Here is a 13,775-nt window from a genome sequence, read left to right as displayed (position 1 = left end):
ACATTGAATTTAAATAGAAAAGAATAGAAAATAGCATAGAACAATAAAACAGAATAGAATAAATATATATTACTTTTTTTCTGTTCTATTGTTTTTCTATGCTATTCTTTTCAATTATTTTCTATTCTAATCTTTTCTATATAATTTCATTCTGTACCAAATTTGATTTTCGGAAAATGGTTATATATAGTTTACTTTTTCACATTGTCACCATTCGGAAAAACATGAGGGATACATACCAGCCAATTTAGCAGAAGTAAGGTATATTCTGTGAAGGAATTTAAAATCATACCAAATGCCTGAATGGGTAGCCACACATGTCTTCCCAATCCTTACCCTGCAAATTAGACATTGCATCTCTCCATTTGGCCCTACATCAAACCACCAAGAGAGGTACAGTCTGAAACAATTCCTTGAATAAAGTCTTCTCAAGTGAATTATCTAAGTAGGGATTCAAGAGAGGAAGACGAAGTCTCCAATGCCACAGACCCAAATTGCAACAAGTAAGCATGGTGGATTTGTAAATAATGGAAAAAGTAAGAAAGAATTGGAAAGGATCGAATTTAAGTTTCAGCTGGTCAAAAGTTAAAAACCACATCCCCATCTGCTTAATACCACTTTGCACCCAAATTACAGGATGTGAGAATGTGTTAAAGTGTGGGAAACAGGAGATCCATCCACAGCAGGGGCAGGTGGGAAACAATACACACTGGCGCTGCATTCATTTTTGTGTAAATTCCCAGGCCTTAATGGTAGCCTTTATGGAAAAGGCGAGAGGCAAGGTAAAACGCGTTCCATGAAATATGGCATACTTCAAGCTCTCATACGATTTAAGGGTAGCAGCCTCCAGGACCGTAGTGGAATCCCCATCATCTCCCAGTTGCCATCTGTGGGCAAACATCATCTGGCCAGCCAGGTAGTATTTCTGGCAATATGGTAGGGTCAAGCCACCCTGTTCCCAGGGTTTCTGCAGGGTTTGTAAACGAACATTAGGAGAAGAAGGGAACCAAAGGAAGGAACAGAACATTTTCCTAAAATATGTCTTAGGCACTTACACTGGGCCATGGCAGAGAAAGGAAAGGAAATAGAACTGATCTTCTTAAAATTAAAATTCTCCCCATCAATCGAAGGAAATGGAAATTTCTTCCAGGCTTGGATTTTCCACTTAAGGAGAACAAGCAGGAGAGTTAAATTCAAAGCCATGTAGTTCTCCATATTGACCGATATGCAAATTCCTATGTAGGTCAATTGGCACACCCAGGGCAGCAGAAGAGCAGGATTCACCGCTGCCCTTGTGTCACCATCTAGTGATAGTATTGAGGACAGTTTACCAGTAGTCCTGAGTAAGCTTCATCTAGAATTAAGTGACAGAGTCTATTATAAAAGAGGAATAAATCATCTGCAAATAACGCTAGACAGTCCTTGATGCCTCCCATTTGTAGAGCTGCTACTTCGGGTGAAGTGCGATCGCCAGGGATTCCATCACCAAGGCAAAAAGAAAAGGAGACAGGAGACAGCCTTGATGGGTCTCTCTGGCAATAGGAAAAAATGTATAGTGGAATACCCTATTTTTTTGATTGATATGAAAGCTCTTGTGGTTGGTTCATCATGTGAGATGTGTATATTTGTACCCTATGCATATAAGCCCAATCAATTGAATCGAAAGCTTTTATTGATCAATATGAAAGCCCTTGTGGTTGGGTCATCATGTGAGATTTGTAGATGGGTATAAACCCTACGAAGGTTTGCATCAGTCAACTTCCAAATCTACAGTGCCTTGAAAAAGTATCCATACCCCTTGAAATTTTTCACATTCTGTCATGTCATGTTACAACCAAAAATGTAAATGTATTTTGTTGGGATTTTATGTGATAGATACAAAGTGGCACATATTTGTAAAGTGAGAGAAAATGATAAATGGTTTTCATTTTTTTTTAAACAAAAAAATTGTGAAAAACAGGATTTTTATAACAGCATACCTGTAAAATCTGTTTCTTGGAGTACACCACGGGACAAGGAGCCATTACATAATGGGTTAAGGGTCACCAGCGGTGATTGGACACTGGCACAACCAATTGAAGACAGTTCCCCTCCACATAACCCCTCCCATCAGGGAAGTACCTCAGTTTTGTAGCAAGCAATAAGGTTCCCATAAGAAGTGGGGACCTCTGTGTCCCGTGGTGTACTCCAAGAAACTCATTTTACAGGTAAGCTGTTATAAAAATCCTATTTTCTTTATCGTACACCACATGGCAAAAAAGCCATTACATAACGGGACGTCCCAGAGCAATGCTCAATATGAATGGTGGGAGACCCAGATCAAGCAGGCCGCTTTCAGACAAGAAGCCCTAAACTGCTGCCTGCAGCACAATTCGCCCAAAGGCGGAATCCTCATGTCCTTTCATATCTATTTAATATAATTTGGAAAATGTGTGGACTGAAGACCAAGTTGCAGCTTTACAGATCTAAGCCATCAAAGCCTGGTGATGCACTGCCCATAAAGCACTTATCGCCCTGGTAGAGTGTGCCTTAACAGAAAAAGCCTTCCCTCCCCCACATAACACATCCTGGTAATATACAATAAACTGTGGATCACCTCATATTATGATACACATAACATAACATATGATAAACATGTCCAAGCTAGATATGTAAATAACCTGTCACTCAAAGCAAGGAGAGAGGAACAGACTTTTTATTTAGACAGGGTTTTATCTGGAAGTCTGTTAATTTTCACTGAACAATAAAAGAGGATTGCTCAGAGCTGGATTAACTCTGTGGGGCAAGACTGGGCACAGATGATAAGAAATCTTATACTCTACATTGTGACATCCACTTTAACAGAGGTGTACAGAATAGTAAGCTCATGTTAATAAGGTCTAACTATGTACTTCTTTAACATACCTCCCCATGTTTCCACATGCACTTTTTTACCAACTATATATATAAAAATTATAAGTGACATCATCCACTGAGAAAATGTGTTTGCCCAAGCTGAACCTCTGGAAAAAAAAATATATGCAAGTCAATTATTACCATGGAGATTTATACAGTATTTCCATATGCATGTATTCAGCAATTGATTAATTACGTAAATACAAAAACACACTGTTGATTGGATATTTATACTACAACATCTTGCAAACATACAGCAACACATACGTTCAGAATTGGAGCAACATTCCTGCCTGCATTTCCTTACTCATCTCCTCACTCTATATCCCGTCTGATGTACATCCCAAAGTAAATGAATGTGTTAAAACTTCACTTTATTATTTTAATAAAAAATGATGTTGTAATGCACAGAAACAATGCTGGGTCTTGATCATCATGATCCTGCATGTACACCTACCTATACAGTTATAGTAAACTTGCTATATGGGAAACCAGAAGGCTGCCCTTTCTCACCTCTCTTTCTGAAAATGCAAGTTGTCTGACTATCATGCTCAGTCTGTTTTCAGTACTTTCAGTCACTTACCTGGTGTACAGAAAATGACAGATAAAGACTGGCCCCTTTCACACTGATCAGTTTTTCTTCCAGTTTTGCCTTATTAAAAAGCAGAAGAAAAATGTATGACCAATAAATCCTAAGGAGCCCTTCACAAGAGTCATGTGCATTCTTAGAAGACCTGCATGCTGCATTTTTGGTGCATGTTTGGTGTGGTAAAAAAAATGCATCAAAATCGCACCTCACCATTGATATCAATGGCAAATGCATTGAAAACTCTGCAAAAATGCACCCGTGGTTGCATTTTTTGTGTGATTTTGGAGTCACGGGTCCTTTTTCACAGGTGCAAAATGCATCAGATATGGCAAAAACACATATATGTTTATACCGCATTTTTGCAATGGAGAAAGCAGCCAAAAAAGTTATTCTGTAAAAATATGACAATGTTTTAAAGCCATCGCAGTTATTCAACTAGCATTTTCAGTTGTGGAAAAACAGCAAGTCGCCTTATTTCTCTCATAACAGGCTTTCTTTAAACATTTTCACTATAGCATAAATTGTCATCAGTCGAAGGGAACATCTTCCTTCACTCTAAGTTTCTGCCACCTTGTATCTCTCTGTATACTGTTTAAATGACACTATCACACTAATCAGCAAGTAGAAAAATCCATCTATTGCAATTCTACTGTTCATTTGTGAAATGGGTAATTTTTTTGTAAAATGACTGTCTGTGGATGTTCTGAAAATTAAAGTGAATCTTAAAAATAAATGTGACATACTTACTCCAATCCCATCTTGAAGATGTTAATGAAAATAGCATTGACAACAGCATTCATGATGTTTACTGCTACACCAATAAAAACCTGAGGCCACATAATACACTAGAAAAGGAAAACGTATAGTTCAAGAGAGGTTTTTTTTAAATCTTAAAGTGCTATTCATAGTAATATATATAATACTAACTGCAGTCCTAAGATTATTCGTCCAGGCTATTTTGAGCAACACACAGGTTTGTAGCACTGAAGTAACCCCTTCCATATTAGCTATCATTGTGCAGTGAATTTATTGGCTATTAGACATGTGCACACTGAAATATTTTGTTTCGGAATTTCGTTTTCGTATGAAAAATAAATGTATTTAGTTACTCCCAAAATTTGTTTTTATTTATTTTGTTTCGTTAAAAAATACATTAGTCCGAAAATCTGAATGAATTAAAGGAGTTGTAAAGGAAAAAGTTTTTTCACCTGAATGCATTCTATAGTATACCGCGCTTGGACCCGACATCCTCTTCGCCGCTCAGCCTGGCCGCTGATTGGCTAGAGCGGATGGATTAAAAGCAGCGCTGCCATTGGCGGGGCCAAGTGATACAGTGAGTGGCTATGGCTGCTCGCTGTATCACAGGAGCGCGCCCGCAAGGACTACACACAATGCAAGCTCTCTCGCATGAATGTGTGTAGTTCTTGAGGGGAGGACCAGAGACAGCCAACCAGTGACCCCAGAAGACGTGGATCGGGGTCACTCTGTGCAAAACGAGCTGCACAGTGGAAGTATAACATGTTTGTTATTTAAAAAAAAAAAATTGTTTACAACCCCTTTAAGATTGAATCTGTCATTGAAGGCTTATGGTGTCTGTCGAATGATCTAAGAAGATTCGACGGAGCAGCTAAACTGTACGACGCTGCAATCGTACATTTCCGTTAGAATGTTCCGCCTACAAGCTATAGAAGAATTCTAATGTTGTATGGCACTAGTAATAATTATATTTATAAATCATTATTACTAGTCAATCAACATTAAAATGCTTCTATAGCCTATGGGCCGAGCATTTGACTGCAAATGTAAGATTGCGTCATCGTACAGTTTAGCTGCTTGTCGAATCTTCTTTCGACAGATACCATAAGTCTTCAACGTCTTCAACGCTTGTATGTTTTTTGCTGCTTCGTCGAATCTTCGTCGTTTATGTCGAATGGTCTACCCCAACACTGTCTCTATAATGTTGAATCTTTTCTCTCTATGTCGAATCTTTCCTCTCTTTGCAGAATAATAGACACAGATTGCTATTGTCAGCGTCACATCGAATCTTCTATCTATATCGAACTGTTGTAGCAATGAAAATGAAAATAAAGCATTTTTTTATGTTGGATGTTTCGGATTTCGAAAATCTGCACGTTCGTTTTCGTTTGTTAAAACGATAACGTAAATACCTGAAATTCAGACGAAAATTCATTCAGACGAAAACGAATGCACATGTCTATTGGCTATACCAGTATTTGGAATTGGAACTGTGATGCAATTGCCTATATGCTTCAGTATAATTCTCTCCCTGCTATTTTAATGCTGTGTGTGTTAGAGGTAACAGGTGATTTCATGTGTGACTCATTCCTCTGCATAACAGACTGTTGAAGTGCTAATGTCCCATCCCCAGCCAGCTCTCTATTTTAAAGGGTAATTGATCTATTGTGTGTGTGTGAAGAAGACCTGTGTTTACCCTTAAGAGATGTGTATTGTATCGTCAGTATCTAAAAGGAATGTGTCTGGCAGGTTCGGTGCCAGAGTGTCTACCTATAATCTGTATGGGAGCCCAGTGTGTGGAAAGGGGGTGGAGATTTCATTGTTCTTTGATTGATGATTAGCTTGTAAACGGTATATAACTAGCTGAATGCTGCCATTAAAGTGTCTCTTGTTCCAGCAGTAAGCTTTGGCTCATGTGTGGCTTATTGGGCGATCCCAGGGATTTCTACTCATGGAATACTGGGTGATTTTCTTTTATGGGAAGAAGGGAATGTTTGACGGGGATATCATTCTACTACCGTCACAGGAACTTATGGAGTTTGAATTGGCTATATTTATGTAATGTGGACTTGTACTGTACCGATCATTTGGATCATTTTCAGTAAGAATGGCCTCAATGATGTGCAGAGGGAGTTTGCGGACAAGGCTTGTCAGTTGTCCAGTTGGCAGAGGTGCTCAGAGTAAGGTATTTAGGAATAGATGGGAGTCGTCAGTTTTTATATAAATAATACAATTTTGTTTTACAAAATAAAACACATTTCATGGCTAAAGCTGCTATTTCCTCAGGTCAAGGTGAAATAAATGGTTGCAGTGAGGTGATGTCAGCCAGTGAAGGCTTCCTGAAATCCACCCTCCCCACGACCTTACCACAATCAATACCATTGTTATCAGCTTGAACTGTAGAAGTGACAAATAGTGATGGACAGAACATCCCATAGTTCAGTTTGCACCAGAACTCCTGAACATTGAAAAAGTTCGGACCTAAATCATGAACCCTATTAAATTCAATGGGACCCAAATTTGAAAAATCAAAAGTTCCCATTTTGGAGGCCTATATGCAAGCTATTGGCCATAAAAAGGGTATGGGACCCGGGAACTGCCCTGTATCAATGCAATTTATTTTCTTAAAAAATATAATTTTTAAAAGAGCAGGGATATTAACCACTTAAGCCCCGATTACCAATATGCAGCCTAAAGACCCAAGGTGTTTTTACAGTTCGGGACTGCGTCGCTTTAACAGACAATTGCGCGGTCGTGCGACGTGGCTCCCAAACAAAATTGGCGTCCTTTTTTCCCCACAAATAGAGCTTTCTTTTGGTGGTATTTGATCACATCTGCGGTTTTTAGTTTTTGCGCTATAAACAAAAATAGAGCGACAATTTTGAAAAAAAAGCAATATTTTTTACTTTTTGCTGTAATAAATATCCCCCAAAAACATATATAAAAACATTTTTTTTCCTCAGTTTAGGCCGATACGTATTCTTCTACCTATTTTTAGTAAAAAAAATCGCAATAAGCGTTTATCGATTGGTTTGCGCAAAATTTATAGTGTTTACAAAATAGGGGATAGTTTTATTGCATTTTTATTTTTTATTTTTTTTTTACTACTAATGGCGGCGATCAGCAATTTTTTTCGTGACTGCGACATTATGGCGGACACTTCGGACAATTTTGACACATTTTTGGGACCATTGTCATTTTCACAGCAAAAAATGCATTTAAATTGCATTCTTTATTGTGAAAATGACAGTTGCAGTTTGGGAGTTAACCACAGGTGGCGCTGTAGGAGTTAGGGTGCACCTAGTATGTGTTTACAACTGTTTGGGGGTGTGGCTGTAGGAATGACGTCATCGATCGTGTCTTCCCTATAAAGGGAATGACGCGATCGATGCGCCGCCATAGTGAAGGACGGGGAAGCCGTGTTTACACACGGCTCTCCTCGTTATTCAGCTCCGGGGAGCGATCGCGACGGAGCGGCTATAAACAAATAGCCGCGCCGTGGTCCCGGATCGCTCCCCGAGCGGACCCGACCTCCGCATGTAGCGGGGGGGGTCCCGATCGGACCCCCCACCCGCTAATAGGCGAGGACGTACGTGTACGCCCATGTGCCTGTACGTGCCATATTGTGGACGTATATGTACATGCGGGGGTCGGGAAGTGGTTAATGATGCTTGAAGTGAAACAATAAAAATGAAAAATTCCTTTAAATATTGTGCCCGTTGGGTCCCCTTAGTCTGCCTGTAAAGTGACACTGTACCCTGTATAGAACCTGCTGCAACAAAACTGACACAAAGAAAAAAATACATTTAAATTTAAATTTTCCCAGCTGCAAGCTTTCTGGCAATGCAAAAATGTGAAAAAAAAACGGAGTGGGGTCCCACCCAAAATCTATACCATACTCTTAAACCCAGGACACACTGGCAGGATGTTGGGAGACACTTGCTTGTACAAAAAATACTGTCCGGCATTTTGCCCGTGTGTCTCACAGAAGCTGGTCCTTTGACCGGCTTCTGTCGAACATGCACGCTGGAAAACCAGCAGCTGGCCATTTTCCAATCAGTGCTCTTAGTGGCAAAGAGCACTGATCAGAGAGTTCTGGTCGGGGGACCATCCCCCTGTCAGAACACAATATCTCAGTGGGGGAGATCACTGGACTAACCTTACATGGTTAGCACAGTGTCTCCTAACCGGACCAGTCAGTTTTTTGGTTGCACAGAAAAAAACTGTAGTGTGTACCGGGCTTAAGGTCTGGTATGGGTTTTTAGGAGGAACCCACACACCAACATTTAAAAAAAAAAATGGCATGGGCCCCTTTCAAAATCCATACTAAACCTTATCCAAACATGCAGCCTAGCAGGCCAAAATAAGGGGGGGACAAACGAGTGCCTCCCCTCCTGAACCATACCAGGCCACATGCCCTCAACATGGGTGGTTGCTTTGGGGCAGGGGGGGCTCACTCTGCAGTGAGAACAGCCTTTACCTTGGGGTATGGTATCAGCTGGCTTGGGTCGGGAGTGGGTGGTGATTTAGTGACAGCAGTTATAGCAGTGGAATGGTCAGGCACCATTATGTTGTCCTCAGACATGGCACAGGGTTCACCATCAGACCTCCAGGAAAGTAAGGCATCACAAGGTGTAAAGTTAAAGGGTAACTTCACTTTCATTGGAGAACAATTGAACAAAAAAAAAACATAACAAAAAAATTTATATAGCGTATATGTAGCACTACCTTCATAGGGGCCGCTGGAAAACGATCCTTCTATTCCTTCACAGCCAGGCAACATGAATTTTTTGATTATTTTATTTGGGGATAACAAATATGGGTGAAGGGATGTAAGGGATGCCCAGGAGATGAACACAGCAACATTTTTCTTCCTCTTTCTGTACAAAAGTCCTGAGCTGTTCTCCAACTTTCCAGAACTGGGGGAAGGCATCAGAGACCTACCTGTATGAGTCTTCTAGCCCTGAACTTCAATAAACCCTGACCCAGATTCTATAACTCATACTTAACCATAAGCCAAATATGCTTTGCCTGCTCCAACACTAGTAGCACACTAAAGGATGCTACATATACAATTGTGGCACAAGTCAAATTGTAATCAAATGTTATTATTAATTACTCATTAGAGCCCTGCAGGTGACTAATTATTAATTATAAAACCACTCCTATTCACATTCACTCGCCTCATGGACACAGAAAAGCTGCACAAAGAAGATATTTTACCTAATGCAGAGAATGCATTAAAGTAAAAACGTTCTACCTTTAGAACCACTTTAAGGCCCTGTACACACGGTCGGACAAAACCGATGAGAATGGTCCGACGGACCGTTTTCATCGGTTCACCGCTGAAGTGGCCTGATGGTCTGATGTGTGTACACACCATCAGTTCAAAATCCGATCAGGTCAGAACGCGGTGACGTAAAACACACGACGTGCTGAAAAAAACGAAGTTCAATGCTTCCAAGCATGCGTCAACTTGATTCTGAGCATGCGCGGGTTTTGAACCAATGCTTTTCTGTACTAACCATCGGTTTGGTCCGATGGGGCAGCGGTCCATCGGTTCAGTTTTGAAGCATGTTTTAAAATTTTGGATCGAAGGAAAACAGACCGATAGTATATACACACGGTCGGTTTGGTCCGATGAAAATTAACTTCGGTCCATTCTCATCGGACCAAACCGACCGTGTGTATGGGGCCTAAGGAATCAAGAACAACACAAAGATAACTCAAAAGCCTATAGCCAAGCCCTTCTCTTTTTTATGCTAAATAAACACATAAAAAAAAATGTAAAAGTTTGAACAGATGAAATTGCCTGCAAGTGAAAATATCAAGTTAGCTTTAGAATGTAGATTAAACTTTACATAAATGTTACCTGGTTTTCCAAATATCTTAATAGCAGTTGTTGAAGAAATACGGCCTGTGATGAAAATTAGAAGCATGTAAAAGGACAATTCGCAGATACACAGTGGAATAGAAAGTAGAACTTTGTTGCTGTCGATGTCCCTATTGTAAGATTTTTCCTCATTTCCTATTGCAGTGATGGTGATCTTTGTGACCAGAAGTGAGTTAAGGCCCATACACACGATCGGACTTCCCGACAACAATGGCCTGACGGACGTGTTTTATCTGACAATCTGACCGTCTGTATGCGCCATCGGACAATTGTTGTTGGAAGGCTGTGCATGCTCTCAAACTTTCCGACAACAAATGTGTTACGTCGGACTATCCAATCGTGTGTACACAAGTCCATTGGACTAAAATACAAAGTAGAAACACGCATTCTCAGAACCAATGCCAAACATCAGACAACAATAGCAGAAGTTGCCCAAAGGTTGGCGGTAAAGAGCTGAAAAAGCACGTGATTTGGTGAATGTTGGCTGAAAGCTTTCTGCCGTGTGTATGCATACCAAGTTCACGGTCAATGCCAAATCCACGGAAAAGTCAAATGGAAATCCGATCGTGTGTATGAGGCTTAAGGGCTCATGTTAAAATAAATGTAGTACCACCCCCATGAGGGCTGCTAGAAGATGTCTGAGCCCAAAGGTTGCCCTGACCCTTCAAGCCTCCCGACACCTCTGACACCCTGGGTTCGGACATGTTTCAAGAGTAGTAATGCAATCACACCAAACTGCTATAAGGTAACAAATTGTGTTTACTGTAAAGTTCTTTAAGCAAATAGAGCAGTAATGGCTTAGGCAAATATGGTTTCCAGTATTAAACCTTTTACACTCAAGACAGATAACAGGTTTGCAACACATTATATTAAATTAGATAAAAGCAATCTATAAACCCGAGTGTGAGACTATGGCCCCGTACACACGATAGAATCCATCCGCAGATAAATCCCAGCAAATGGGTTTCTGCGGATAGATCCTATGGTGTGTACACGCCAGCGGATCTGTTTCCGCGGAGAAATCTCCTCTGGGATGGATTCCAGCAGATCGGATATTTGCTGACATGCACAACAAATCCATCTGCTGGAATCCATTCCAACGGATGGATCCGCTCGTCTGTACAGACTCACCGGATCCATCCGTCCAAAGGGATTCCCCGCACGCGTCGTAATGATTTGACGCATGCGTGGAATTCCTTATATGACAGCGTCGCGCCCGTCACCGCGTCATAATCGCGGCGACGGCGCGACACGTCATCGCCAGAGGATTTCCGCGCGGATTTCAATGCGATGGTGTGTACACTCCATCGCATAGAAATCTGCGGAAATCTTTGAGAGGATTTATCCGTGGAAACGGTCCGCTGGACCGTATCCGCGGATAAATTCTCTCGTGTGTATGACTGCAGGTATAAAAGAGAGGAGAGTAACCTTTTATATCAGACTGCTCTCTTTAGCCCTCACAGGCCCAAAAACACCTTTAAACCAAATATAACACCAACCAAAAGGGTGACACTAGAGTTTTTGAACAGAGTTCCACTTTAATAGGTGCAGCTAGTGTGCACCAAGTTCTTTAAGTGGGGGGGGGGGGGAATTGAAGGAGTCCTTGTGGTGTAGATGTTCTGTGTCTTCAGCTAGTTCAACAAGGGCCCAGTAGGTAGCAAATGCAAAGTGTCTCCATCTTAGAACTTAAGTGCAAAGAGATTGGGTAAAGGTGTCTGCATGCAAAGGTGTCTCCTAAAAGAGATGTTTTGTTTTTTAAGAACCATACTTACCTAGGTGGATGCAGCATCGGATCGATGTTGCGCCTGTCTATTTAGGGTAATGCAACTTATCTTACATCTAATGTAAGCCCTTTGTCCCCTGCTGGCTCTAGGACTGACAGCTCCAACACTCACAGCTCTCTGAGCAAAGAGCTGCTGCTCTGCCCTCGCCCTCCACTGGAGTACTGGCTGTGGAGAAGGTGGGAGTGGCTGGCTCAAGCTCTTAGTGGCTCGCTGAGAGGCTGAGCCGGGTAGATCCCGACTCCATTGTTGCAATCTTGCCTGAGCCTGTACCATCTCTGTAACGTCAGCAGACCGCGGGCTTCAACCCGCGGTCTGCTTAAAACAGGTCACATGATTGAAGAGTGAACTGCACTCCTGTGATCCACAGGAGAAGTACAGTCAAACAAGCTTTGGCCCACTCACCAATCTGGATGACACCAGGCTCAATGAAATAAGAAAGGGATGGATCCTGAAGCAGGATCCTGAAAATTCTATGCTCTGATGGCAGATCCCGACCGCATGCTTTATGGCTAATGAGGTTTAATGTAGAAAATTTATCAATAAATAATGCATTTGGGTGGCAAAAATATGAACCTCTGGAGGAATTTAGGATGAAAAAGGACCTGGGGGTCCTAGTAGATGATAGGCTCAGCACTGGCATGCAATGTCAAGCTACTGCTAACAAAGCAAACAGAATATTGGCATGCATTAAAAAGAGGATCAACTCCAGAGATAAAATGACAATTCCCCCGCTCTACAAGACTCTGGCCCAGCCGCACCTAGAGTATGCTGTCCAGTTCTGGCCACCAGTCCTCAGGAAGAATGTTCTGGAAATGGAGCGACTACAAGAAGGGCAACAAAGCTAATAAAGGGTCTGGAGGATATTGGTTATGAGGAAAGGTTGCGAGCACTGAACTTATTCTTTCTGGAGAAGAGACGCTTAAGAGGGAATATGACACGTGGCCACTCATTAAAATTAGAGGAAAAGAGGTTTAACCTTAAACTACGTAAATGGTTCTTTACAGTAAGAGCGGCAATGATGTGGAATTCCCTTCCACAGGTGGTGGTTTCAGCAGGGGGCATCGATAATTAAAAAAAAAACTATTAGATAAGCACCTGAAGGACCACAACATACAGGGATATACAATAGAATACTGACATATAATCATAGGTTGGACTTGATAGATTTGTGTCTTTTTTCAACCTCACTTACTATGTAACTATGTAGCTGTGTCCCTGCCTTAGCCTGACCTGTTCCTGTATCCTGTCCTGAACCCTGTATCATGAATCTTGATCCTGAGATCTGTCCCCTCGAACCTGCTTCCTGCTCCCTTGTTGATTGCTCCCAGTTCCCCTTTATCTCTGTTCCCTGTCTTGTGCTGCCTATGTGTGTTCCCTTTATTTGTATTTAGTTAGATAGTTAGGTGTTATTGGGGTTTGCAGTGTTCCTTATTTTCATTTGCTTATTTATGTTTTACTGGTGTTGGTGTTTGAAGTGTGTCACTATCTTACATAAATATATATTTTTCACTACTCTTCTGGTCCTGATTCCTTAAGACCCCTTTCACACTGAAAGCTCATTGCCCTTTGTGACCAGTGTAGTGTAGTAGTAGTAGTCAGTGTAGTGTAGTAGTAATTAGTGTAGTGTAGTGTAGTAATCAGTGTAGTGTAGTAGTAATCAGTGTAGTGTAGTGTAGTGTAGTGGTAATCAGTGTAGTGTATTGTAGTACTGATTACTACAACACGCACTACACTACACTGTTCACTACACCACCCACTACACTGATTACCACACACCCACTACACTGATTACTACACTACACTGATTACCACTACACTAATTACTACAACACGCACTACACTAAATACCACAACACCC

General features: G+C 41.3%; 1 protein-coding gene across 1 annotated transcript in view; it reads right to left on the bottom strand.

The window, feature by feature from the left end:
• Positions 1-13,775, bottom strand: part of LOC120926664 (multidrug and toxin extrusion protein 2-like) — a 209,983-nt gene that overhangs the window by 91,201 nt on the left and 105,007 nt on the right. The window contains exons 6-8 of the mRNA XM_040336788.1: positions 10,113-10,157; positions 4,232-4,329; positions 2,905-3,002 (exon numbers count right to left, since the gene is read on the bottom strand). Of these exons, the coding sequence (XP_040192722.1) occupies positions 2,905-3,002; positions 4,232-4,329; positions 10,113-10,157 (241 nt within the window). The remainder of the gene's footprint in view (positions 1-2,904; positions 3,003-4,231; positions 4,330-10,112; positions 10,158-13,775) is intronic.

This window comes from Rana temporaria, chromosome 2 (genome assembly GCF_905171775.1).
Source record: "Rana temporaria chromosome 2, aRanTem1.1, whole genome shotgun sequence".
Classification (NCBI taxonomy): Eukaryota; Metazoa; Chordata; class Amphibia; order Anura; family Ranidae; genus Rana; species Rana temporaria.
Note: the sequence above shows the minus strand (reverse complement) of the source record. Positions and strands in the feature narration are given on the sequence as shown.